The 26,690-nt window shown below is 40.5% G+C and overlaps 1 protein-coding gene and 1 long non-coding RNA gene across 2 annotated transcripts in view; one reads left to right on the plus strand and one right to left on the minus strand.

Annotated features, from left to right (window-relative positions):
• Positions 1 to 26,690, minus strand: part of LOC150012963 (uncharacterized) — a 38,784-nt gene that overhangs the window by 9,842 nt on the left and 2,252 nt on the right. The window lies entirely within an intron of this gene.
• NFIB (nuclear factor I B) overlaps positions 23,836 to 26,690 on the plus strand; it is a 237,431-nt gene continuing 234,576 nt past the window's right edge. The window contains exon 1 of the mRNA XM_090274095.1: positions 23,836 to 24,265. Coding sequence (XP_090130221.1) covers positions 24,248 to 24,265 — 18 coding nt within the window. The 5' untranslated portion in view covers positions 23,836 to 24,247. The remainder of the gene's footprint in view (positions 24,266 to 26,690) is intronic.

Here is a 26,690-nt window from a genome sequence, read left to right on the forward strand (position 1 = left end):
GGAACTGCTTGCTTGCTTTGAGACGCCACCACTAACCGCGCTACAAACTTTCCAAAGTTTTGTCGATCTTTGCCACCTCAAGTCTGCCTCGACTGACACTGGCAGGAGGAGAAAAAAAAAAAACAAAACCCTTTCCCCTCCACATATCCGTCTCTCCAGCCCCCTTGTTGCTCCTGTAGTGTCTAACCTTTTGAACCTTTTGGGTGGCAGCTTGCGGTGGTGGAGCTGCTGACTCTGGAGGGAAGTAAGTTAGCTTCTCAACCCCCACTTACTGCGCCTCTGTTTCGCTCCCTTTGCCCCCACCTCACCTTCAGTGGGGACCTGCGGACTTGGAGTTTAGTTGGGTTCAACTTAGTTTTTTTTTTTTTTTTTCCCTTGGAGATTCCACACTGCTGGAGCCTTGAGCATCTGCCAGCGCTCCAGTGCTCCTGCGTGTAGTTTGGGAGGCGCACCCCTAGCGCCGGGCGGGTTGTCTCCGGAGTTGGGGCCAAAGGCTCCGGGCTGCGAGTTCTACAGCTGGGTTTCATCTCCCAGGGAAACCCTATGTCCCGTTGTGAGGAGCTCTCGGGCCTTAAGGGAAGCCTCTCGTGCCTCGCGGTCCCTTCTCAACTGTGGGCGCGTGGGTTTGGTGGCGGTGGGGGGTTATTTTATACTGTTTCGGAGAGAGGAGTAGGCAAGAGAGTAGACTGTGTTCTAAGACGCGGGGAATTGAAGGGAGAGTTTCCCTTCTTCCAGACCGCGCAGCTCGATGAGCCGGTCCAGGAGACCACCACAAAAGTGCCCCAAGTTCGTTTGTTTGTGGCCTATTATGTTTTTATTTTGTCTAGGATTAGCGAGGTTTGAGATGTTTGTGGCCAGCATACTACCCCCCGTGCTTCAGCTTTCAAAGAAACAAATCAACAGGAACATTCCTGCGAAACGAAATCTCCTGGTGCGCTGCTGGGACACTGGCGGAGAAGATCAACGGAATCAACCGCCGATGACGCAGAAGGGCATGTGCTACTGGGCCTGGTGGCCCCGGGCTTTTCTCAACGTCAGTAGACTGGACTTGAAATCAGACTGGAATGGGACTGGTCCCCGCCAGGGTCAAGGCCGACACCTGTACTGATCCTTCAAAAATTCAGGATATGTTCCTATCGCGGGTTGGAGGTTCTGTCTGCCTCTAAGCGATACCGCAGGGGCTAAACGTTACGCCACTGTCTTGGAATCGGAATCAAGTTTTTCCGCAGCCGCTCAAGATTAGGAAGATAGCAGTCACTCCGTGTGACAGCAGACGTAAACTGCCTACGCAAAGGCAAAGCAGAGGTGGGCTCCCCCAAGAGCGCCCGGAGACCTCTCCCCACACCACATTGTCTCTTTCCACTGCTGTGGGCGAACCTGTGCTCGCGCGCTCCTGCCCCACACGGCCAGCGCGCTCCCGCCAGTCTCCCGAGGTGCTCCGGCGGCTCCCCTGCGGCGCCCCTGCCTAGCTCCTGCTGCGCTCCTGCTGCGTTCCTTCGGGCCATCCCTCGCTGGGACTGGGCCGGTCCAGAACCAAGGTCGCACCTCCTCATCCTCATCCAGGCTCCCCATCTGCAGCTGGTCCCTTTAGCCTTGACCCATTTTGCCACCAAGGCTGTGTTGGGAACAGCTCAGTAGAGGGTGACCTGAAAAGGTGGGAGGTTTCCGGCCCCTTCAATTGGCACCACAGCAGAAACAAATGCTCCCATGTCAGCGGGACTCTTATACTGGCTTTGAAAATGGTGTTCGGACAAGAGAAGTGAGGGGAGAAAAATTATGGTAGAAGCAGGCAGTGAATAAAGTTGTGGGTGTGGGTGTAAGCAGCTTGCTTCTTAACTCCTTACCCTACCACCACCAGGCCTAAGTGGTTGACGGAATCATCTACCTTCTCTTTTAACTACCAAACTCCACCAGGATGGGACAGAGGAGAAGCACCCTAACCCACTCCCCATCCCCCAGAAACTGTGGCAGCCGCACTTCAAGGGGCAGAAACATCCACTCTGATCTGTTTGTTTAGAATATAAAGGATCCCATTCACAAAGGATCCCCCACTTCCTTTCGCCCTCTCCACCCACCCATACTCTTGTATAGCCCAAGGCCCTTGGATTGTATATATTTATTTTTAATCTCTAGCACCCTAAATTTCATTGGGAAATGTTAAAGCAAGAGAGAAGAGGGGAAAGATAGGATTAAGAGAAAGGGCCAGGACTAGAGAGAACCAAAAATAAAAGGTAGATGAATTTGGGAGTGCTTTTAAATTTCATTTCTTTCAGAAGCTGTCCTGCTTTAGAGCAAAGCCTATTTAAATTACTATGAAGACAGGAAGCTGGGAGTCTCTGGAAACACAAAAGTCAAAGGCTTGCAGGATACCCCTATTTCCCCTACCTCTCTCAAATAAATAAGAAGCAGCTCTCTGTTCAGTTTGGTGATGCAGTCCCCTCCAACACGGGCGCCGCAGCCGTGCGGAGTGTATCTATGGAGTCAGGCCTTGGCTCTGTCAGTGGAGGGAGGACCTGCTGCCCCACTCCCCAGCCCCTCTTCTACTGGTTATTTAAAGCTCCAAGTTTATATTTCTAATCTTGGTGCCTAAGTAAAGAAAAGAAATATTTTTTTTAAATTAAAAAGTAGAAAATTTACCCATGTGTTCAGAGTTACTTATGTATGGTCTCCATTTACTTTTGTTTGTAGGGTTTTTCTCTTTTTTGTCTTCTTTCCCCTGCCTTGTTGGCAGCCCTGTGGGAGATTTAGTGGGGTGGATGGGTTTGTTCTTGTTAATCAGGCACAAAAACAGCATAAACACTGACTTTCCATTCTTAATATGATTTTTTAAGAAAACATAAAAGAATCACTTAGGTGGGGACTGGTTAGGACTGAGAAATCGGTGGTAAACTAGCTAATCCTGTCCCTTTAAGAAAAATTCAGAAAGCCCTTCCATCAGCCCAGTGTCTGGGAAAGAAGCACACTAACTGCTTACAGCAAAAGAGACAAAGAGGCCAAACAACAAAACAAACAAACAACTCCCCCTACCCACCCCCCCTCGGAGACAACAATAGACTAGACACAGCAAGTGCAGTGGCTGCCTAGCCGGCTGCTGCTGTCCACCTGCCAAGTCTCCCGCATTTGGCTGGAGACTCCCCACCCCCATCACCCCTCTCGCTCAGTCCTTTCTGTCCTTTTCTCTGTGTGACTCTCTCTGTGCCCCTCTCTTGGGGTCTGGCTATGTGTGTGTGTTTTGTCCCTGCCTCTGTTCTGCTTTTGCTTTCCCGTGGTGTTGCCCTCCATCTCAGACCTCCATTATTCTCTGCCCTCACCCCCGCCCCGCCACCTTCCTCAGTGTGTTAGCATACTGGGCATTTATTTATTTACTTGCTGGGTCATTTCTGAGCCATTTCTGGGCCATTCCTTACTGCTTCCTCATAACTTCTGTTTCTCTGGGTTGCCACATTGGCCTGTTTTCTATTTTGTTTGCAGCACTCTTTGCCAGAGCATCCCCCAAGTCCATTTGCACTTCAGTTTTTAACTATTCCTCAAGTTCAAGTCTTTGCTCTTTTGTGTGAGGCTTTTAGCACACTCTTGGCCTCCCTGCTACCTTGTCCCCTTTCTTTACTTCTTGGCTGCTGCCTGGGACTCTCATACATGTTTGCCTTCCCTTTCCCCCGCCCCCCTTCCTCTCCCTGCAGCAGCCAGTATCACCCCCCACCCCCACCCAATGACCCCCATCCAGTTTTTTCCTTCCTCTTCCCTCCTCTACACCAAACTTTAATACAATACTGTAAACATGGGGATTACTTGTCTTTATAAAGTGGCTATAAATCCATGGAAAGCAGAGAGTGGAGAGAGGAAAGAATCAATAAACGGAGACTGCAGACAGCAGAGGCTGACGCGCAGGACAGGCGTCCCTGCCAACAGCCCCATCCCTTTCACACTTTTCCCCCTAATAAACCTTTTTTTGGTGAAAGCATCTCCTCCTGAAGCATCTGTGTCTGCTCCAGAGAGACACAGAGAAAACCTGGCCTCGACTCTCCTCCACGGGGCAGCAGGTGTCCAATGGGAAGCCAGGCTGCAGCCTCATCACAGGCATTCACACCCCCTTCTACTTTCCAGGTCCTCTAGGGGGAAAATCTAAGAGGTAGGGGCCCCTGGCAATGGGCCGAGGTCTTTCATTCCTCTTTAAGAGACGTAGAGAATGGCTGCTTGAAAAGAAGTATCTCCAAGAATGGCAGTAAAGGGGAGAAATTTCACCTATCAGAAAAATGTGGGTCAGACAGGGCTGACCTGTTTATCTAAGGGCAGATCTGAGAATCCTCACAGCCAGGTGGTATGGGGGTTGGCAAATGGTACCCCCCCCCAAAAAAACAACTGAACCAAACCATGCCCAGTAAGCAACAGATGTGATCCCTTTCAGACTCATGTCTTCCCAGTTCCTCCTTTCTTCGATAATATGTGGGCAAAGATGAAAACAACATCAGAGACAACTTTGCAGAAAGGAAAACCATTTAGCCTGAGAAGAGTAAAAACAAAACAAACAAAAATAAAGAAACGGGAAATTTACCCTCATTGTTTTGTTGCTTGGTAATAAGGGTTAGTATTAAGAAACATTGATAACACACACATATGCATATGCTTACATACACAGGTGTATGTATGTATATTTAGTTGGTGGAGACAACTTAAGAGAAAAAGAGAGGAGTTCTGAAGTCAGATAAACCTGATTTGATTACAATCCTGACCACACAAGCAAAATAGAACCAGAGGCATGGAAACAAGGAACAGACTGACAGTGACCAGAGGGGAGGAGGTAGGGGGAGAAAGGGGAAAAGAAGGGGAAGGGCCTAGTCAAGGAACAGGTATAAATGACCCATGGACATTCACAACAGGGTGGGGATTGACTGTGGGATTGGGGCTGAGGGTGGGGGTGGGAGGGCAGGGGAGAGCAACAGGGAAAAAATTGGGAAAACATTAATAGAACAACAATAAAATAAAATATAAAATAATCCTGGCCACTATACCTACCTCACAATGGCATTCTAAAGATTACATGGCATTGCATATAGGAAAAGCCAGGAGCAATGTCTGGCAAGCAGCCTCTGCTCAATAAATGAGTCTTCCCTAAATCTTGTCACTCCCTCCCTCCCTCCCTTCCTCTCTACCTTCCTTCCTTCTTTCTGCACTGGCTTCCTCCCTGAGCTTTCCAAGGTGCAAGCAAAGAGAAAAATCAGTCAAATTGCCCCAGTTTTCAGATCCCAAGGGAAATTTTTCTTCTCTCTCTATGTCCCAATATTGGAGTGGTATAGACCATAATACCATAGCCCACTAATTCTATGCCCAAATACCACCTGGGATCGTTTGTTCTTTAATGGGATTACTTGGCTGCATTATTTCATTCCCTCCCCTGGATTCTTTCTTTTGAACAGTTGGAGAGAGAGAAGTCGTATCCAAAATCCAACTATTTACATGTTTTTATTTGAGACTATGTGCCTAGAGAGCCTCTGTTTGGGGGTACATGTTATAAATCACACCATGGCCAAAAAGCCTGAGAAGGAGAGAAACAGAAAAGAATATGTTCTAATGAACTGTGGTCCTGACCCATAATTTCCCAATTGGGAACGCTGTTTTCTTGGTATTTTGACCTTGTCAAAATGACTGATTTTTTTTTCCCCTCAAGAGGAGTCACTCTCTAGCTGAGCTATGGTTTCTAGAGCTGTGTTTTGGGACAGACAGCACATCAGTGCATCTGGAAGTATTCATTATGGAAGCGCCTGTCCTGACCCTCCACCAGTCACTGTTGCTAGGATCCCTTTTACTCTCCCCCCACCCCCACCCCCATAAGGTGGTAACAGTAGCATGCAAACCCGTGAGCCATGGCCAGGGCTTCAACTCCAGTCAATGGGAGAATGAACATGTAGAAAATGTTCCCACCTTAGACTTCCCTTTTCCATGGGTATGACTGCCTGGTGTACAGATACTGCATTTCCACATTTCACTGGCTTCCTGTCCACTTTCCTGTTTTACCCAGCTGTAACCACTGAGAGTCACTAACATTGGAGCATATATTGGGAGCGTGGGCAATCCCTCACGGCCCTGCCCCCCCCCCCATCTCTTTGCTCCTCTCTCTTCTTTCGGCTACTTATGACAAGGATGTGGAAATCTGTTGTGTCTTTCTCCCTCTTCAGGTTCCCCAATTTCCAAGTGACACCTTTTTGGGAACTACAGATAGAGACACTTGTCCTTCCTGGAAGCACTTTTTTTTTTTTAGCTGCAGATTTCAGTCTCCATGCAGCAGGCATCCTTGGCCAGTGAACACCGGCACAACCAAACATGAACATTCTTAAGCCCCCAATTCTGACAGGTGTGAGTGCTGCTGGGCTCTTAGTCATTTGGGGACATTTCGCTAAAATGGAAAAGACCACAGAGTGTGATGTCAGAAGACTAGCAGCCTCTGAAGCCTTCCAAAGCCCTTTCTTTTATTCTTCATGGGCACTTGTCCAGGAAGAAGCCTGAGATTATGTTTCCTTATTTTGTCTTTGACCTACATTTTTCATCTACTATGGCTTCAATGCCACAGTAGTGGCAGGAAGGAATTTGTTACTGCAATGGGTACAATGGGTATTAATGCCTAAATAGGCCAACCCCTCAAACACTGTTACGTCCTCTGTTCTTTGCTTGACTTTGTTCCAGTGGGCTAGCTTTTATACTAAACCAGTAACTCACTTTGGGACCACCTGAGAGCTTTAGTTGGCACTGCTGCCTACACAGTTAAAGTTTGGAAAAATTGCCGGGTGTAAAGAGTACCACCAGATTAAGATTCCAAACTACATCATTTTGCATTGGCATTGTAGTTTGCATTCTTCATAAGGAAACGGTTTGAAGAGCAGACAGTGTCCAGTTTAAGAGAAAGGTTTGCATCTAATTGCTAAGTTACAGCAGTTCTGTACTGACCCCATTCTCTAGAACAAGAAACCTCCGAACTGAGGAGTCTTGGAAAAACACTTTATCCTCTGAGGTGGCTCTCAACCCTGGCTGCACATTAGAATCACCTGGGGAGCTTTAAAAAATTACCAGGGCCTGAGCCTCTCCTCAATCCAATTAAATTCAAATCTCTAGGGGTGTGGTGTGGGCATCTGTATTTTTTAAAAGCTCCCTTGGGTGATTCTAATGTTTAGCCAGGGTTGAGAACCACTAATTTATATGTTGAAAGAATAGCACACTGTGGTGAATAATGCTCATTCCTTTAATAAGTATGTAAAGAACTCCTATTACAGAAGATGGTTTACTGGAGAGCAAAGAATGAAGTTGATGGGCACTGTGCTCCTCCATGAGGTTAGGACTTAGTGACAAACACTAATGTGCAGGTATCTGAACAGAACCTTTGCTCAGCCCACTCAACTTTGCTTCTGCAAAGAGCATGAGACTGCAGATAAGGGTCCCACATCCCAGTTCAGGTTCCATCACTAACTAGGGAAGCGACTTCAGACAAGTCTCTCTACCATCTGGACCTCAGTCTGCTCATCTGTAAAAGGAAGTGACTTAAAAGGAAACCTCGATTCGTGTGTGTTGGTGTACTCCAGCCTAATAGTGTATTGCTAAATTCCCAGAAGCCAATAAGTTTCGCCAGGCAATTACTAAATTCTTTTGGAGGCCTGCTCACTTCACTCATGCATACTGCTGACAAACGACCTTCTGATGTTCCACCAACTCCCTTTCCAAAACCCCAAGTATCACAGTTTAATTTTTAAATAACACTGGGTTCCCTTAATTCCCCCAGTCTCTCACAAATTAGCAGATGAAGGGAATTGAGTAGTGGTAATGTCTATGAGCAGCGGGTAATGACTAACAGAAGTTTATCCAGTTGGATAAATGTCTAGTGGATTGCTACTGGGGTCAGTGCTAGTTCTGGTCTTAATTAACATCTTCATTAATAGAGTGGGAGAGGAAATAAACAATAGCTAATGATATTTGCAGATGGTAGTAAATTCAGAGGTGTTGCTACTACCAGTGAGAGCAGCAAGAGCCATGGGGATATCAGAGATGTGAACAAGAAGTGATTATAATGATGTTTTTTCTGGAAAAGGCAGAATGAAACATTTAGGGGTAAAAATGACAGGCATGACTGGGAAATACTTAAAAAGAAACAAACAACCATAGCTACCATTTGTATCTTGGGTATGGATTTGCCGAGGCAGCTAATAGCTTTACAACTTCTGTTGCATGTACTGGGATATTGTCTTGAGCAATAATAATAATAAGCATAATCATAACAACAATAACATTAATATCCAACATTTACTGAGTGCTGACAATATGCCAGAAAGGGGTCTTTGTGATTTACATTGAAGCAATTTTTGTCCCTAAAGCCATGATGTAATTCTCTTAGGCTCTCTAAGGAACCTGACAGCAGTCTTGCTATGATTCTTGGATTTCTAGGTGTGAAAGAGGCCTGTGAATTCAAGGGAAAATAAGAATAAAGCAGAACAGGCAGTTAAAGTGTGTGTATGCTCTTTCCCTGGGCTCATGAGCAGAATCTTTCTTTCTACTTTTAATTTCTCCCTGTCCCCAACCTGTCTACCATCCTTTTCTTTTATTATGCAATTGCTGGATTAACACAGTTGGTGAGGGTAGGCAGAAAAAGTTTGCGAAAGCTAAGAAAGGAAGAAAGGGGGAAGGAAGGAGGGAGAGAGAAAGAAAACTAAAATTTATGGCACAGGAACCACAAGTCATGCAGTAGCACAGGGTGTTGAACCAGGTACATTTCACAGATTTTCTTGTTTAACCGTTACCTATCTAATTCTTACAATGACTCTCATAGGTATTAACCCTCCCTTTTATTAATGAAAGAAGGCTCAGGGAGTTTGGAACACTGGCTACGAACACAGCGATAGATTGAGCGAAGTGCAAAGTCCAGTTGGTTTCCTCCTAAACTCAAGTCCTAAAATCATGCCCATTAATACATATTTTTTCCTTTCAATTTAGCCCTGCCCAGTTAAAGACAACATACAGCCACACATACAGGAGGTAGAAATATCAATAAGAGGACAAACACTGGGGAGCAGAGGGATAAAGGGAAAGTAGCAGGTACACACATCCACTGCCCAATTCAATGTGACTGAATTATTTATAATTATATTTTGAAATTAGGAAAATGGGAATTTGCAAATGAAAAAGACTTCACAACAATGGAGCCCATGGTACTGTGGATTTGACCTTGAGGGAATTTGGCAGAGAGTATTAGTGCCTGAGACAAAAGTAAACTGAAAGGAAAAACATTTGAATGCTATAAAAGCCAAGACTCTTCTTGGCACATGTGAAGCCCAGGGCCAGATGGATGCCAAAGGTCTTCAGAATTGTAGGAGAGGAGCTTCAGGAAGTTGGAAATATATGGCCTGGCCTGGCCATATAGTTCCCTGTCCCCGAACCTCACTCTGAAATGAGGTTCCACATTTCAGCTCAGCGTTAGAATTAGTAACAAATTTTAAAATGATGGGATATACATTTCAGAGTCAATACATAAAAGGTATAGTTCAAGGAATAAATACAAAGCAAATGCAAAGATAAACAAGAACCAGGTCAAGAAACACAACATTACCTGGACCTCAGCAGTCCCCTCCCCATCACCTCCTTCTCCCAAGAGGTAACCATCATCCTGATTTTTCCTAAGATCACTTCCTTGCTTTATGGATTTTTATTTTCATTTTAGCACTCATATAGGCCTGTTTTTAACTTCATAAATAAAGTCATGCTACATTTATTCTTTTACAGCTTGCTTCTTTCTTTCAACTATATATGTTGTATATAAATAAATGATAATGTATTTATCCATTCTACGTGTGCGGGGACCTTTGGTTGTGTCTAGTTTGGAGCATTTACAAATAATTCTGATGTGAACTTCCTGTATGTGTCCCCTGTCGCACATGCACAGGAGTTTCCCGAGGGAGGGGACAGAAGTCTACTACTCACAGGCCAAACAGGACCCAGTGCTCACGTTTGTACGGCCTGGTTTTTACGTTTTAAATGAGGCAGTAAAAAACAAAAGAGAATAACTACTTCATGACATGTAAAAATAATATTAAATTCAAATTTCAGTGTCCATAAATAAAGTTTTATTGAAGTACATTTGGACTCACTGTTCACGTATTGTCTATGGTACTTTACTGTAACGTGGGCAGAGTTGAGTAGGTACATCAGAGACTACCTGGCTGCAAAGCCTAAAATATGAATTGGCTACAGAATATTGAATTTAAAATGAAAATTCAGGGCCTCTTATTTAAAAAAAGAAGTCAAGAGTTTCAGCATGAGGACAGCAGAGCATTAAAGCAAGTGCAGGATGTTTCCAAGTACACAGTGCTGTGCTAACCATGACGGTGGCACTGCCTCCCCATTTTCTGGCCCTTTACAGAAAAGGTTTGCTGATCCTGCTCTAGAGCATATTCCTAGAATGGAAACTACAATGATTCTACATAAAATAAAATGTTATATGCAAAACAGTCAGCATAATATCCGGTAATTTGCAAAAATTACTATAACATAGAGGCTCTTTTCCCTTCCAACTTCCACCTGGGCTTACCCACGCCCCAGAGGTAGGTCTATAGAGTTTCTTTCCAAAAAAGGTCAGGTTCTCAGTTGGCTGTCAGTTACCATAAAAGCTGATGACTATTTGGCTTAATACTACCACAACCTCACTCCCTTCGGTTCATGCAATTTATGCAAGATCTTTGAATTAGAGTGACTTTTAAGCCCAAAGGAATGAATGAATTAAAATCCACGGGTGTTATTTCCACCTCTAAGTTGGAAGGGTGTCTGTCTGATCACATTCAAGGTTTCTTAAAGAAAACTTGTTAAAAAGCAAACAAAACACCGACGAGTTCATCAAAAGAACAATACAACAGAAGAGTTCATCAAAAGACAATTTTACAAAGAACAAATTTAGAGAACTAACAATACTTGATTTCAAGCATTATTATAATTCTATAGTAACTAAAAAAGTGTGCTATTGGCATCAAGATACATAAATTGATCAATGAAATAGAACAGAGAATGCAGTAATAGACCCACACACATATGGATGACATTATAAAGGCAATTCAGTGGAGAAAAGACAGTCTTTTCTACAAATGGTACTGCAACAATTAGATGTCCAAATTAAAAAAAAATTCCAATTCATATTTTTAACTACATACAAAATTTACATCAAATAGATTATAGACCTCAATGTAAACCATAAAACTGTAAAAACTCCAAATGAAATAGGGAGAAAAATCTTTGTGATGTTGGATTGGGCAAAATTTCTTAGATATCCGACCAAAAGCATGTTCCATAACTATGACTTCATCAAAATTTTACTCTAATAAAAACATAGTTAAGAAACTGAAAGAAAAGCCACAATCTGGGAGAAAATATTGCAAATTAAATATTTGATGAAGGACTTATATCTACAATATACAAAAATGCTCTAATAATTCAACAATAGGAAAACAACTATCTCAAATTTTAAAATCAGCAGAAGATTTGAATAGACAAATATGAGAATGACAAATATGCACATAAAAAGATGCTGGAAATCATGAGTCAATAGGCAAACAAATGTTATGATGATAAGGGAATGTACCACATACCTTTAGAATGGCTAAAAATAAGACTTGGTCATACTAAATTAGTGAGGATGTGGAGGAACTGGAACTCTCATACATTGCTGATGGGAATGTAAAATGGTACAGTCGCTTTGGATAACAATTTGACAGTTCCTAAAAAAGTGAAGCCTTTCACAAGATACCTCCCATATGCCCAGAAATTCCATTCCTGGGTATTTAACAGAGAGAATTGAAAGCTTATATCTGTATAAAGACTTGTACACAAATGTTCATAGCAGCTTTATTTATAAAATAGCCAAAAACTGGAAACAGTCTAATTGTCCATCAACAGGTGATGAATAAGTTACTGTATGGTGGAATACTACTCAGTAATAGAAAGAAATGAACTATGGGTACACACAAAAACATGAATAGATGTCAAAATACGCTGAGTGCAAGAAGCCAAACAAAAAAGAATGCATGCTGCGTGATTCCACTTACATAACATTCTAGAGCATGCCAACCAAGTTATAATGATAGAAAGCAGGTCAGCAGCTGCAGGGGTTGGGGAGCAGGAGGGAGGGATGACCAAGGGGCTCAGGAAACCTTTGAAGGTGATGGGAATGTTTCCTATCTTGACTATGGTGATAGTTTCTCAGGTGTACACATATGTTAAAACTTATCAAATTGCACACTTTAAATATGTTCAGTTTATTGTATGGAAAATATTCCTTAATAAGTGTGTTTTTTAAAAAAACAATCCCATAAAAGTGCTATAACACTAAATGAGTGACACTGCAAGCCACAAAGTGGGAAGAGAAATCTGCAAGAGATGGAAGTGACAAAGGTCACATGCTCACAATGTATAAAGAACTCCTACAAATCATTAAAAAACAAAAAACAAAAAACCAGGAAAGCCCCACTAAAAATGGGCAAAATATTTGAACAGACACTTCACAGAAGATGATATCCAAATGGCCAGTTCACAGTTGAAAAGTATCTCAACCTCATTTGTCATCTGGAAAATGCAAATGAAAACTCCCATCGAGATATTATTATACTCCAGTTATTTAAGCAAAGAGACCAATTACACAAAGTGCTATTGAAGATGTGACTCAGTTATAGGTCTCATACACTGCTGGTGAGAGTACAAATTAGTAAATCGGTTTGGAAATCTATTTGGGATTATCTACTAAAATTTATTATAGGTGCCCTGACTGGTGTGGCTCAGTGGGTTGGGATTCCTCCCATAAACTGAAAGGTTGCTGGTTTGATTCCCAGAGAGGGCACATGCCTGGGTTGCGAGCCAGGTCCCTGGGTGGGGACGTGAGAGAGGTAAACCATCAATGTTTCTCTCCATCTCTTTCTCCCTCCCGTTGTCTCTCTCTAAAAATAAATAAATCTTAAAAATTTTTAATATAGGCTACTTCCATAACCCAGAAATTCTACTCCTAGCTTTATGCCCAAGAGAACGCATACATATGGACACCAGAAAAACAGGTAGAAGAATGCTCATATCTCCATAATTTGTATGGCTTGCAAATTGGAAACAACCCAGTGGTTGTCAGGCATACAAGAGATTTTTTTTTGTATGTATATAACAGAATTCCATACTGCACTGTGGGGAAGAAAAAAACAAAAACAAAAAACCAACCCTGAAACTTTGTTATCTGCAACAGCAGGAATTCACATGAAATGTTGAATGAAAGAGTTCAAACATAAAAGAGTAAATATCATGCTTCTCTTTATATAAAATTCAAAAACAGACACTATAAGTTTATATTATTAGAAATCAGGATAGTGGCTATCTTTGGGAAGGATTGTAGGGGTAGTAATTGGGAGAAAACAGCATGTGCTTTCTGGATTGCCAGTAATTTTCCATTTCTTAATATGTATGGTGGTGACATAGATAGTTCATCTAGCAATACATACACTAATGATGTGCCTTTTTCTGCATGCATGATATAGAAAAGTTTGTTATTTTTATTGCTCTATGATAGTCCATTGTATGAATGGACAATTTATTTTTTAAAAGCACAGGAAGAGACATGGGGGAAATCACTTAGGTCTCATCCTCTAGGGATCCAAAGAATTAGGCCAGGGCTGCTGAAGTGCCTCTTTTCTGCTTAGTGACTAAGTCCTGACAGGACTTTAGTGTCCCAGTATTGGGTTGATAAGGTTGCCCACACTATGCCTCCCTGTTAGGGAGTTCTGGGGCTTAGAATGAACCTTACAAAAAGAAGCAGAGATTTCAAGGATGGGCAAAGCTACTCTACTGAGGTGGAGCATGTAGGAGAAAAGAAAATGTTTGCATAAAATTGGTGGTTAAGAACCACACTGCTTAGGTTCAAACCCTGCCTTTTACATGTGAGAGCTATTGACCTTGGGTAAGTTATTTACTCTCTCTGTACCCTAGTTTTCTCATCTGTAAAATGGAAACAATTTTGTACCTCTATTATAGGATGGTTAAGAAGATAAGTGAGTTAAGATGCTTAATAAGTGTTATAACATGAAAATCTACATCAGTCAGCTTGAAAGGGAAAACATCACTCACCGCATTCAGGTCTGCAAAGAAAAGAGCAGAGTGGTTTAGATCAGTTTTCAAAGCTCTAAAACTGCCCTCAGATACTGCTCTCGTCCCCTGTTCTCAATCGATATCCTGATACAGTAGTCCCTCTCTATATCGCAGTTTACTTATTGCGGCCTCACTGTATCCCAGGATTTAAAAAAATATTATATTTAATTATTTATCATGGATTTTTCGCTATATCGCGGGATTTTGCGGTACTGTATACGTATGTTGTTAGTTACGTAGGTTTAAGAGTGTAGAATATGTTTAAGAACATAAGTAGTGTTTATAAAAGTGTGGAAAGGGTTAATAAGGGAGTGGGGAAGGTTAATAAGGGACTAGGAACGGTTTATAAGTGTGTGGGAAGGGTTTATAAAGCCTTAAAATATATATAAATACTAAAATAAATGTAAGGTTCCTACTTTGCGGATTTTCACCTATTGCAGGGTGTGTGTGTGTGTGTGTGTGTCTAGAACATAATACCCGCGATAAGTGAGGGAATACTGTATACTGTACGTTGCAAAAAACTTTGCATACTCCACTTTTCCTTCTTTTGATAAACATCTTCCTGCAAGGTTTCTAGAATTCTCAGATCACCCTTTTGACCTCACAGAGAAGCCTAGCAGGCATGTGAATTCACCACACAACACCGCACAAACTCTGTATTTCTCTTAGTTCTCTCCCATGTCCTCTGCTCTCCTGCCCCATTACAGGTATCTTTCCTCTATGCTAGAATATTGTTTATTTTGTTCCCACTGTATCTCCTGGACATAGCAGGTGTTCATTAGTTGCCTGAAGAGTTACAACATCTTATTCTGTAGATGAATGGCACTCTTTGTGTCAGTGGGTTCTGAGGGATTCTTAATTCTTAGCATTTGGGTAGCATCATTCTATGCCTGTCACTTCTTTGGGAATGGTTACTGAAGACAGGAGCAGTATTCCGTGTCTTACCTTTAGCCAGAACCTGCCCCAGGGCATGTGCTCTTTAAATGTTTAGGAAGGAGCACTTGCTTTAGATGTTATATTTCCTACCTTTCTAGTGAGGGCAAAGAAGTAAATGTGAAATCTAAACTGCCTTCTCAAAATTTCAAACTGTCCCACAGCCTCTTTTAAATTCATTTTACTTAGCATCGGAAAACTAGGAATAATCCTCTGAGTTTTTAAACTAGAATTGTAAGTAAATGCTATATGCCAGGCCTAGAGAGGCCCTGCAGTCTGGTCATTGTCACAGACCATATTAACTCTTGCTTGTCCTTCCTCTCTTACCACATTTGAAGGACAAGGACATAGACAAATAATAATCTGACAGGTTCAGGGCATATTTATTGAGAAAGGTCTACATTTCAAACACATTCCTATACATTTCAACATATGATATTTTGTGATCCCCAGACAACAACATTGACATAGGCATTTTTTTCTTATGTTCTTTTTGAAAGTAAAAAAAAACCACCTTGGCTCAGAATTATTGATATTACATGTCATGCCAGAATCACATAGCTTTTTGTTGGCTAAGTCAGGAATTGAACCCAAAACCCTGGTGCCTCTGAGTCCAAGTCTAAAGTCTCTATTCCATTACCTTTAGAGTACACTAGAGGATGAAAATAGTTGCACTACATTCTTGACCCAAACTGGTTAACCCAGCTTGATAAGTTCTTTAATCACCACAGGGTACTGAATGAATCATGGCTATATCCAAAACTCGAATCCACATTCAAAGGAGAAAGATCTGTTCCATTGATAATTAAAAGAATGTGCCCGAGGTTCTAAAGGAATTTCAAAAGAAGAGTGGTAAAAATGCTTTAAAGAATCCTTGAGAAATCTCCCATGAAGGAGCCACACTCATCGAGATGGTTTCAGCATTACTAAGTCCTTCCTGCGTGTACAGGTCTGCTATGGCCATGGGCTTTGGAACTAGATAGGTCTAGATTAGGAGCTCCAGGACCTTCTGTTGATAACCTAATCTCTCTGAGCCTCAGGCTCCTCTCTTTAAAAGAGCTGAGATAATCTATGTGACCTACTGAGCACAGAGCAGAACCCTAATTAGACCTCAGTACCTAGTAATTATTACCACTGCTATGACACTCATCTTTACCTAAGGTTGTTGAAAACTACTGCCGCAGGAGAGGGCTTGCTTAATTAAGGTGCTGGGAAAGGTCACAATAAAGAAGATCCAGCTTTTGGGCAGTCATTTAAAATGTTCTGGAAGAAGCATACATATCTACCATGTAGAGAAACCCAGCAGAGAGGGTCTGGCCTCCTAATGTGGAATGGAGTGCCCACATAGCTCAACTCACACGGTGCTTTGGGCAGAATAAGGGTCATTAAGACCTTCTGTGAATGAGCCTAGAGCCTGATTGAAGAGGGACCACTTCCGTGCATGCCAAGAGAGTAATTGTAGACTCAGCACGTACATAATGTATGACCTTCTCAATTATTTACTGTGTTGACTGTGTGACGCTGTATGTTTGTTCTCAGGTCCTTCTCCATTTGGGACTAGAACCTAGAGAGTGGGTATTCTGTCTGAAGAACAAAGCAGTACAAGCAAGTGTAAACTGCACAGGACACTTAATGTCAATGACAACATGGCTGTTACTGTCATTCAGGTTCCACGTTCTGAGCAAATTCTAAGAATTGCACACATGGATATAAAGATCAGGCATGCTTAGATGGTATATATTTTTATTATTTTTTTATAAAGCCCATTTGTTTAACAATAGCCAACAATGATTTTTTTTTTTTTAACTTTTGTGAAACTTGCCAAAATTTTAAATTCATTAAAAAAAGTTCTTGGTTGTACCATGTATCCTGATTTAACTTTCAGGAAATATAGTCTCTGTACAGATATTTTATTATATTTATTATATTTTCTAGGGTAGCGGTTGTCTGCTAGGGTATTTGGCATATCATCACACCTCTATGAGATATGTCTAATGGAACATTGTAAATCATTTAACTTTTTAATTAGGTAGTTTCTTTATCAACTAGAGTAGATTTGATGTTATCTCAATAAAATGATCATCTTCCCTCACTTGCATGCTGGCATTTTGTTTTTAGTGAGAGAAAGAGGAAGAGTGACTGTGAGTAGGGCCAGGATTAATGGGGAATCAGGTGTCTGGCTTATGGACATCAAATGTTACTTCTGACTTGGAGAATAAAAGTTGGTGAATGGCTCACTTGGGACAGTTCCGTCTGTAAAGGAGCTTGTGGTCATGGTAGTTCTGGGGAGGCTGTCACAGTGGCACAGAGAACCCAGCTTCCCACATGCTCTGAAATAACTGTTACTATAAAGAGCACCTGTTTCAGGTCAGGAGGCCTCTTTTATGATTCTGGCACTGCTACTAACTAGTTCAGTAGCCTTAAGCAAGTCACTTTACCTCTCTGAACTTGTTTTACTTTTCATCTATTAGAAGAGCGGTTGGAATAGGTCATAAACTCATGGGTATAAGAGGCAAGTTGGTAACCAAAATGAGGAAAGTGGTTAAATGTAATGCAACAGAGAGCAGTGGGGACTGTGGAGACCAAGGGGGCAGCAGCCACTCTGCTCCAACTTATTGGTCCTGTGCCCAACACTTGTCCAAAAAAAGTCTCACCTTCCACTTTTCAAGAGAAGCAGGATATCCTGATGTTTAGTAATATATCCTAATTTTTAAATGTTGACAGTGAATCCAACATTAAAAATAAGAGAGGACAAAACAGAGATGTTGCCAGTTTTGTTCAGCTTCTCGTTTTAACCTTTTACAATTTTGTGCCTTTTCACTCATACCAATGATATGAAATAGAAGGTTAAGTGGGAAAGTTGCAAAAGGAAATTATATCCCCCTTAAGATATAACTATGCAAGTAGTATACATGCATAGAAGCAAAGCTGGAATGCCAAAAATGCAAATGAAACAAAAATTTTAGGTGGTGGGACAAAAATTTTAGGTAGGTGGATGTTGTTTGTATTTTGTTAATTGTTTATTTAAAGTTTCTCTACTTTTGTTTGTATAAAAAATTTAAAAAATTTTGTTTGTATAAAAAATTTAGTAAAAGAAATAATGAGGGCAGCTCAGGATAGTGCCAGATATGAAGAGAAAAAGAGATAGTGACATTAGGTATGTTCTTGAAATTTATATTTCTACCCGGGCTTCTGTATTTGTTTGTCAACCATACTTAAACAATAGGTTATTGAAAGAAGGCTATACTAGTTGCAGGCTGGGTAAACCCTATGTGCCTGAAATTTTCCACCTAACACTAGTCTTTCCCCTACCCCTTTTCTTCCTGTTGTTTATAAAACTACTTCCCATGTCATAAAGAATAGTGCTATCAAAAGTTTTCCAACTTTGTTAGTTTGGCTTTTGAATATATTAGAGGGTTTTTTTGTTTTGTTTTGTTTTGAGCAAGTGGGGTTTTGCGGGGAGGGCACCTTGCTTATCTCCCCTACTTACGCTTTTCTTTGGTTTCTATCAAACCCACATGAGCTACCTTTAAAGTGAGCAGAAAACCAGAGGTTGTTATTTAGTGTGTTTACTTGAAAGCTTTCAAGATACCCCATGGGAAGGTTACTCTTGTCTAAAAAATCTGGAAGAGACAATTTTGAGCACAAAAGACTCAATGGCCTTTGTATCATAGACACAGAAATCCTCAAACATGTATTTATCCTTGCATGGTAGCACCTACAGGGCCCATGTTAAGCATGGGATATATGTTTTAACGAGGATTGCCTTCTTCCTCTTCTCCCTGAGAAGTGTGTAGGCTTTCTTAGTTATGGAATAAAGACCAAAAAGATGGTTATTGATCTTCATTAGGAGTAGCCAATGATATCATCATGTTCTAGATGGGCCAAGAAGAATCTTTGATACTAAGGACAACCACAGAATGTGAATGTGGGGGGCTTGCCACTCACTTTCATGTTAAAAATGGCCCACTGGGCAAAAGGCAGGATGGTCCTTTGCCAGGATTTTATTGAAGGATCTAGTGCTTTCTCCCATCCTGTTGCCTCACTGATTGCTGGATTGCCAGATGCTTCTGTTTTTTGAAAATGGTTTAAAAAAAATACCTTAGTAATTCTGTTGTTTCAGAAATCTTAAATACGGCACAAATATTCTGAAGATTTTTTGAGGAAACACTTGCTTTTTCTTTGCTCAGTTTAATCATCATTATAGCTGAAATTAATTAAACTCTATTATTTTCTTTCTATGGGCATTTTGATAGTTGAAAATCTAGAGTTATATAAAAAATGTGAGTAAGCAAGATATGAAGATTGAATTGCTCGTAGACTTTTAAGAAGTCTTAAAATATAAGTAGGCTAAGAAAGATCAGTACTTTTAAGTTTTCAAATGAGAATTTGTAACAATCAAAATAAAAAGTGATTTTTTCAAAGCTGAGAGATGTCTTTGATTTATTACCATTCATCAGAGACTAAGATTTTTCACACATTGAGTCATAACTAGAGATTTTTTGTTTTGTTTTTTCCCGGTAAACCACCTTAACCTGCTCTTGAAAATTCTGATTCATGTACAGAATGAGTCTGAGTCTGTCTCTTTTTAGCCTGTGAAATTTAACAAGACCAAAGCCTGGGGTTTGTGAGGCTGTGAGCCATACCACCATCTCAGGTTTTTGATGACACCACAAGCCACTTGAGATTTATTATGTTAGCAGATGTCATCAGATATATGTGTGCACAGGTGCAGCATGCAGTTAGTGAAAGAAGGAACACTGTGTGTGTGTATTTATTTTTGTACCCATCGTCTCAATGGTTAGAAAATGACCTGGTGTGCCTGTCCTGGCTGGTGTGGCATTTCGATTCCATTGTAAGGGCCTATTCACTAATCTCGTGATGTATTTTCTACAGATATAATTCTGTATGATGAGCAACTATGTCTTGTGGGAAAGACACCGTGTTTATTTTTATAATCAATGTCTAAAGAGGCATAACGGATTTTAGTTAAAGACTGCTATGACCAATGAAAATCAAAAATAGTTACCAGAGGTTGTTATTTATACTTGGGTATTCTTCCTACACAGCAATAGACTTAAGTGTGCATTCTCCCCTCCTCAATAGAAGTTGTACGGGGACAGCTCTCATCTACTGAACTCCAATAAAATGCCAAAGTTGACACTTGATAAATGTCTTAAGCCTCCCTAAAAATTTTTAAATTATTAAGAAATAATTAAAACTAATTCCCAGGAACAATATGAAAGAGGAATGTTTACACAGGTTTATACATTATGTATTTTTTTAATTCTAAAAAATAATTTTCCAATTGTTTTAAGAGATGGAGTGTCTTTTATTTAGTATTGAATCTTACATATTCTATCTTTATTATATACATTAAATTTGATAAGTGCTGATGAATAGTGATAGGCTAAATACAATTACCTAATAAATTAGTGTGTACTCTTTAATAATAAAAAATAATAGAAATAAAAACACATGTCCTATATTTTAGAGAAATGAAGAAGTAAGATAAAATAAACACCTTTATGGTAATGACTGAAAATTACTGGTTTAGATAGGGTAGAGAAATGACTTGAATAATGACATAAAGCATTGTAATAATGCATGCCTTTTAGAAATAATTATATAGTGATTATTCTCAAAGATAAACACACACAGATGTTGCTAGTACATTTTTAAAAGTTATTAATTTGAAGAAAACATACAGAAACTACATTACCAGTTAAGTGGCTTTAGGAAGAACCAGCAAATCTGAAGTGTCAGTGTACTCAAATACCTTCTACTATGTTCTAAGGAATAAATGGTGCCTGCAGCTAAAGGCAGAAAAAAAATGAGCTTTTCTACTGGAATCACTTTAGATGTATCAGAGGACCAAAAATGCCTAAATGATATTGGACAGTCCTTATTTTAAAAACATGAATAATTAGTTATAATTTCTAAAAAGATTACTATATAAAGGTCTTAGACCTTAATACATTCTAGGAAAGGCTTTTAACCAAGATAATTTTAACTTAAACACACATCTATTTTAAAACACTCCCTAATTTCTATGTATTTATTTACATGACAAAATATGAAAACCAGAAAGTCAAGTGATGTTGTAGATTAGAAGACCTTTATCATTAGCCAATTAAAAGATTTAGGAGGTGACCACTAATTAGTAAGACCGATTTCTATAAGACATGATTGAAAATTAGCCTTCTTATTTCATAAACCTTGGTTATTATATAATTATGATATATGTAATATTTCACAGAAGAGTGATTATATAGGAATAAATATTCTTGTAAGTTTTACGTGTCAAAAGAAACAAATGACATGCAAGTAAAAAACGATAATCTATGAAAGGATGAACATGACATACAATGGTACATTCTATTACCAAATAATATGCTTACGATGAAATTCTCTGACAGGTGACACTAAATCTAGATTCACCTAAGTCATCAACAGAAGCACAGAAAATCCTTTCCTTTTCCCTTTCCTATTCCATTCCCCATTTTGTGTTTAGAATATTTCCTAAATGTAACTGGATTCTTTCTGTAATGTCATTTTTCTTTTGCATGAAATAGATGTTGGGAAGGACTGCTAATTGCTATGGACTTCGAATAATTACAAGAGAGAAAACTTTTTGAGGCATACTTACAAAAGTTTTAGAATTTGATAATACTGTCCATTTAAACACTCTCTCCTCCACCCCAAATAATTATAAAATGTAGCTGCATTGAATTTTAATATTTTATTTTTGTTTCATTAGTGCTAAATGTGATTACTTAACCATGAAACTACTATTAGGATATCCTATAATGAAAACAGATCTGTTTGTTGCCCACCAGAATTGACTGCCTGGGGTAGACTGAATTATACCAAACTTGGGACAAAGATAAATGTTAGAACTTAATTTTCCTTGGCAGTTATAGCTGAGTGCGGAGCTATACATATGTACATACATACATATATGTATGCATGTGTGTATCCCCATCCTTCATCTCCTTTCCCAAAGTTATAAATATAAATATATACTGTGTTAGTTGTTTTTGCAGGGGAAATAGGGAACTGTTAAACCTTCAGTTTAATAACCCACTTTTAAGTTTGGCATTTTTTAAAGTCCAACTGGATCAACCCAATTTTCAGTTTTGCACTTATTATCATTGAAAAAATATATATATAGAAAGAGGCCCTGGCCAGGTAACTCAATTGGTTAGAGCCTCCACTGAACACACCAAGGTTGCGGGTTCGATCCCTGAGCCAGGGCACATACAACAATCAACCAATGAATGTATAAAAAAGAGGAACAACAGATCACGTCTCTCTCTTTGCCCCTAAAATCAGTTTGTGAAAATTAAGTAAATGAATATATTAGTCACATACAGCAAAACATCTATATAATGGGTGTGTGTGTGTGTGTGTGTGTATGTGTGTATACGTTCAGGAGAAGAAAAACCTTTTTTTTTTGTTATGAAGCCAAAAAAATTTTCTTTGCTTTATAATATGCATTATGGGAACTAAGAACCTAAATAGTGTTGTTTAAGTTCGTTTGGACTTTGAGGGTAAACACCACTGGGATTAAAATATTGACATGCTCACATTTAGTAGAGAGATAAAAACAATTCATTGGGAGTTATTCCAGTCCCACTGGTAATCACATAATTGAACAGGATTTTTAGAGGATATTTGAAGCTATTGTTGTCTGTTGTGCAATTACATAATTAGTCAGGATCTCTGTAATAAAATCTTTTCCAAACACAGGTGGGGTAGTCATAACTAAGTTTAGGGCTTATGTTTTATTTTTACGTTTAATATTCAAATTTAAAATCAGATTTGTACCACAACGCAGTTAAAAATAATTTTAAAACTAAGAAAAACTACGTATCTTTAACTTAAAAAAATACTAATCAAACCTGCTTTATTTAACGAACATTAAGTCACTACCAGAGCTCACCTAGAGTGTTTACTTCTCGGGATCTTTTTGGTGTTGCTCATTTCTTTCCCCTACCCCTAAATTACTGACATTCACAAGGAAGTACATAAATAGAAACCAAAAGTGCTCTCTTTCTGGTAGTTCTGTTTTAATCATAACGCTAAGCAGTGAGGACCATTTCAGAACTCTTTTTACACGGAAACAAACGTGGCCTTGCGAAGTTGACCGAGCAACGTGGCGGGAAGGAGGGAAGTTACACCAATTCTGCAATCACTGTTATTCTCTTGCGAAGAGTCGTGAGTAGCTGTTCGGCCCTGCTCCCCTCTCCCCATGCCCGCGGCGAGACCCCTCGCTCGCCGCAGCACAAAGGCGCGTGGTGCCCGGGACCCCGCGGACGGGCGGTGCTTCCCTCTTCACTCGCCCTCGCGCGCTCCAGCCCCACCCGGGAGGCGCAAGACCAGATCCGCAACTCGCGACGGGCGCCCGCACCGCGCAGCCGCCACACCCACTCTGGCGGGCTCCCGCCTCCGCCTCCGCGGGTGCCCTGATGAATATGCATCGCCGCGCGCCAGGCCCGGGCTCCTCCTTTCGGTTTCCTTCCCGCCGCCAGGCGGAAGCGACGAGCCGCGCTTCCCGCGCGCCCTGGCCAGCCGGGGCGGGGCGGAGCTGGGCGGGACAGGCGGCAAGCGGGAGAAAGAGAAAAAGCCAGGGAGGCGGCGGCGGACCGAGCGCGGAAAGGGTGCGCGGGAGGGTGGCGGTTCCGGGGCTGCTCCGCTGCAGACCAGGCCAATCCGAGGGCGGGGAAGGGCGAGTGCGCAACCCCGCGGGCGCGCTGGTTTCATCTGTCCCGAGCCCGGGTGGAAAGGCACCCCCACCCCTAGAACAGTCTTGCTAACACAACAATAAAACCCAGCAAACACACGCACGCACACACGCACTCTGGACGGCTTTCAAGTCAACCAAGAGAAACGGTCTTCTGCAAGTAAGAGGAAGGAAAACTGGATATCCAGACAGAGGGACTGACTGCCTGATTTTAAGACTTGACTTTTACTACCTCTTCTTCTGGGGTCAAGAATTGTGGCATTATAGAAACAATATTTTTTTTAAAAAGAGACTACTCCCGGATTGCCTAAAAACACACACACACAATAAGAGACACCAAAACAACCCTTGAGAAAATCCACAAAACTGTACCTGAGACACGTGAAGTCAGCGGCCCAGGGTTCTGTTACAGATTCAAGATCTTGTTTAATGCAATACAGTGCGATGGTATGTGGCTTTGAAATGATGGGTTTTATTTGCTTGTCTTGTCCGTCCCTTGCACCCTCTTCCACCTCAGACACAGATTTTTTTTTCCTATTTGTGCCTTGTAAGTTGACTGTTTTACGGAAATGTTCTTTTTGCTTTACAGGCTTAACTATAGTACTGGATTTCAGACCTAATGAAAATATGTAATTTTTTTTAGCTTTGGCAATTTTAGTGTATTATAATACTTTTATGGCGGGAATCAATTGATAGTGTTGTGAGTCCAAACAGTGAAATGTAGCATTTTTCCATGCTTTAACTTCCTACTTTCCCCTCCCCCAATTTTGGAAAAAGTTACTGTACAGATGATACTTCATTTACACCTTGTAGCCTATTCTCTTTTTGCAGCATTCTTCAGGAACAGCTTTGTTATATATTCTCATTTAAAAGTACATTTTTAAGTGATTGTTGTACTATTTAGCTGTTTTTGGCAAAGCAGGACTGAATTGTTAGCCCTCACCCCACCCCCACACAACTTAAAAAAAAAAGATTATGATGGATTTCTTCCCGCTCCTGGTAAAACTTTTTTTTCCCCCTTCTGCTCTGCTGTTTTTGGTGTAGGACTTTTTTTCCCCCTTCTAAGTGTGTGTGTGTCTGTGTGTGTGTGTGCGCGCGCGCGTGTCTCCCTTTTTCCCTTGTCTTCTCTTCGCCAGTACGTCTGGGACACATTTTAATGCACAATATCCCATCCATTAAGTTGCGGTTGAATGCAGAGTGTGTGAGGACTTGGCAGCTTTCAGGTTGAAGGGGGCGGGGAAGCCAGTTTCGACTCTGACACAAGATGCCGAAGTGGCGTGATTGGAATTATTATTAGGGCTGTGAACATGGCCATCTTCTCTTCGGGTTAGAAGAACTGCCATTGAACTTGAGACGGGACAGACTAGATCTCCAAGTTTCCTCCTGCCCCCCTCTAAGTACAGTAGCTGGCAGGGAAAGGGCGCCAAAATACACAAGATTAGCTCTAACTTTCTTTGAACGGATCTTGTAGCACCATTCTTTGTGATTTTAACTTTCCAACAGGCGGGAAAAAGTTAACTTTTGAACCTATACTTGAACAGACATTTAAATCAGCCCTAATATGGAATAAATCCAGAAAATCATATATGCATGCTTATGTGGTTAGAAAAGAATGCACGTGTAAATAAGCGGGGTGCACGTGTGTATCTGACTGGAGAGTTCAAGATTTAATCAAAATCAGAATTAGTGTGACTTTTGAGTACATTTATTGTATGGGGAGAGCATTGTGAGGGGAAGAAGCTGACCTTTAAGCAGCCTAACTAAAAACTGCAAAGAGTTGTGAAACACAAAACGTTGTGGTTTCCAGTTTTACATTTGAGGTTTGATGTTTTCATTTAATGGTATGAGGGATGGAGAAAGCTCCAGTGCTGAAAAGTCCCTATTAAATCATATGTGGGCAAAAAGGTCAAGCACTCCAACTCACTGATACAATATACTGCAGATTCCTGCCTAACTGATGGGGAGCACAGGAAAAAGTGCTTGGGCAATAAAAGTATTAGAAGGGTAATTATCCTCCGTGGTTGGAACTGCATTCTTGTGCACTGGGAAAAGGTTTTTACTGGCCCTGATGAATTTTTTAAAAGCTGACTATTGTTGAAAGCTGTTTTAATAGGAAATTGATTAGCTGAGTGTTTCATACAATAAATGGTGACAGTTTCATTGTTTGATGTCCAAAATAAATTCTTTTTTAGCAGACATAATCATCCGTTTAATTTTAATATGGTTAGACTGAGCAGCAACATAATTATGAGTGAATATGATGTCATGAACATCTGTACCTTTGCTTTTGGAGTTTGTGACATCACACAATTTGACAATATTATTGCTTTGATATTTATTAACTTACTAGGTTAAAATATTTAAGATACATTTCAGAGATAAAATTCACTGTATAAACATTTTGTATAGGCCCATTTTTTGTCTTTCCTCTTTGTAATTACTAAATTTTAATTTGAAAGTTAAAATGCACAATTCTGTTGTTATGCATTGCTTTGATTTTCAAATAAAATGGCAGCATTCAAGGGAAGAATTAGGAATGCAGAAAGTTTGAGTTGATTTGCAATGAGCTTTCTACACCTAATATATGTAATGACTACTTGGCCATCTTGGATAAAGCTTTCTAAACATCTTTTTAAAACCTGTTTTCACACCAGATAGGCATATGTAGTGAGCAACAAAAGTCAATTTGCACAGAAATAAAATGACAGTATAGTTTTACTTTAAAGTTCAGCTATTTTGAAAAGGGACAATATCTACAACTCTCAGTATCAGCAGAGAAGAGACTGTGACAGTTTATGTAACTTTTGAAGTATTGTGAGTGAAGCAAGGCAATTCTTACCATAATTTTCAAAGCTTAAAATAAATCATGCAG

Source organism: Furipterus horrens, unplaced genomic scaffold, assembly GCF_987537825.1.
Source record: "Furipterus horrens unplaced genomic scaffold, mFurHor1.1.pri manual_scaffold_4, whole genome shotgun sequence".
NCBI classification, from domain to species: domain Eukaryota; kingdom Metazoa; phylum Chordata; class Mammalia; order Chiroptera; family Furipteridae; genus Furipterus; species Furipterus horrens.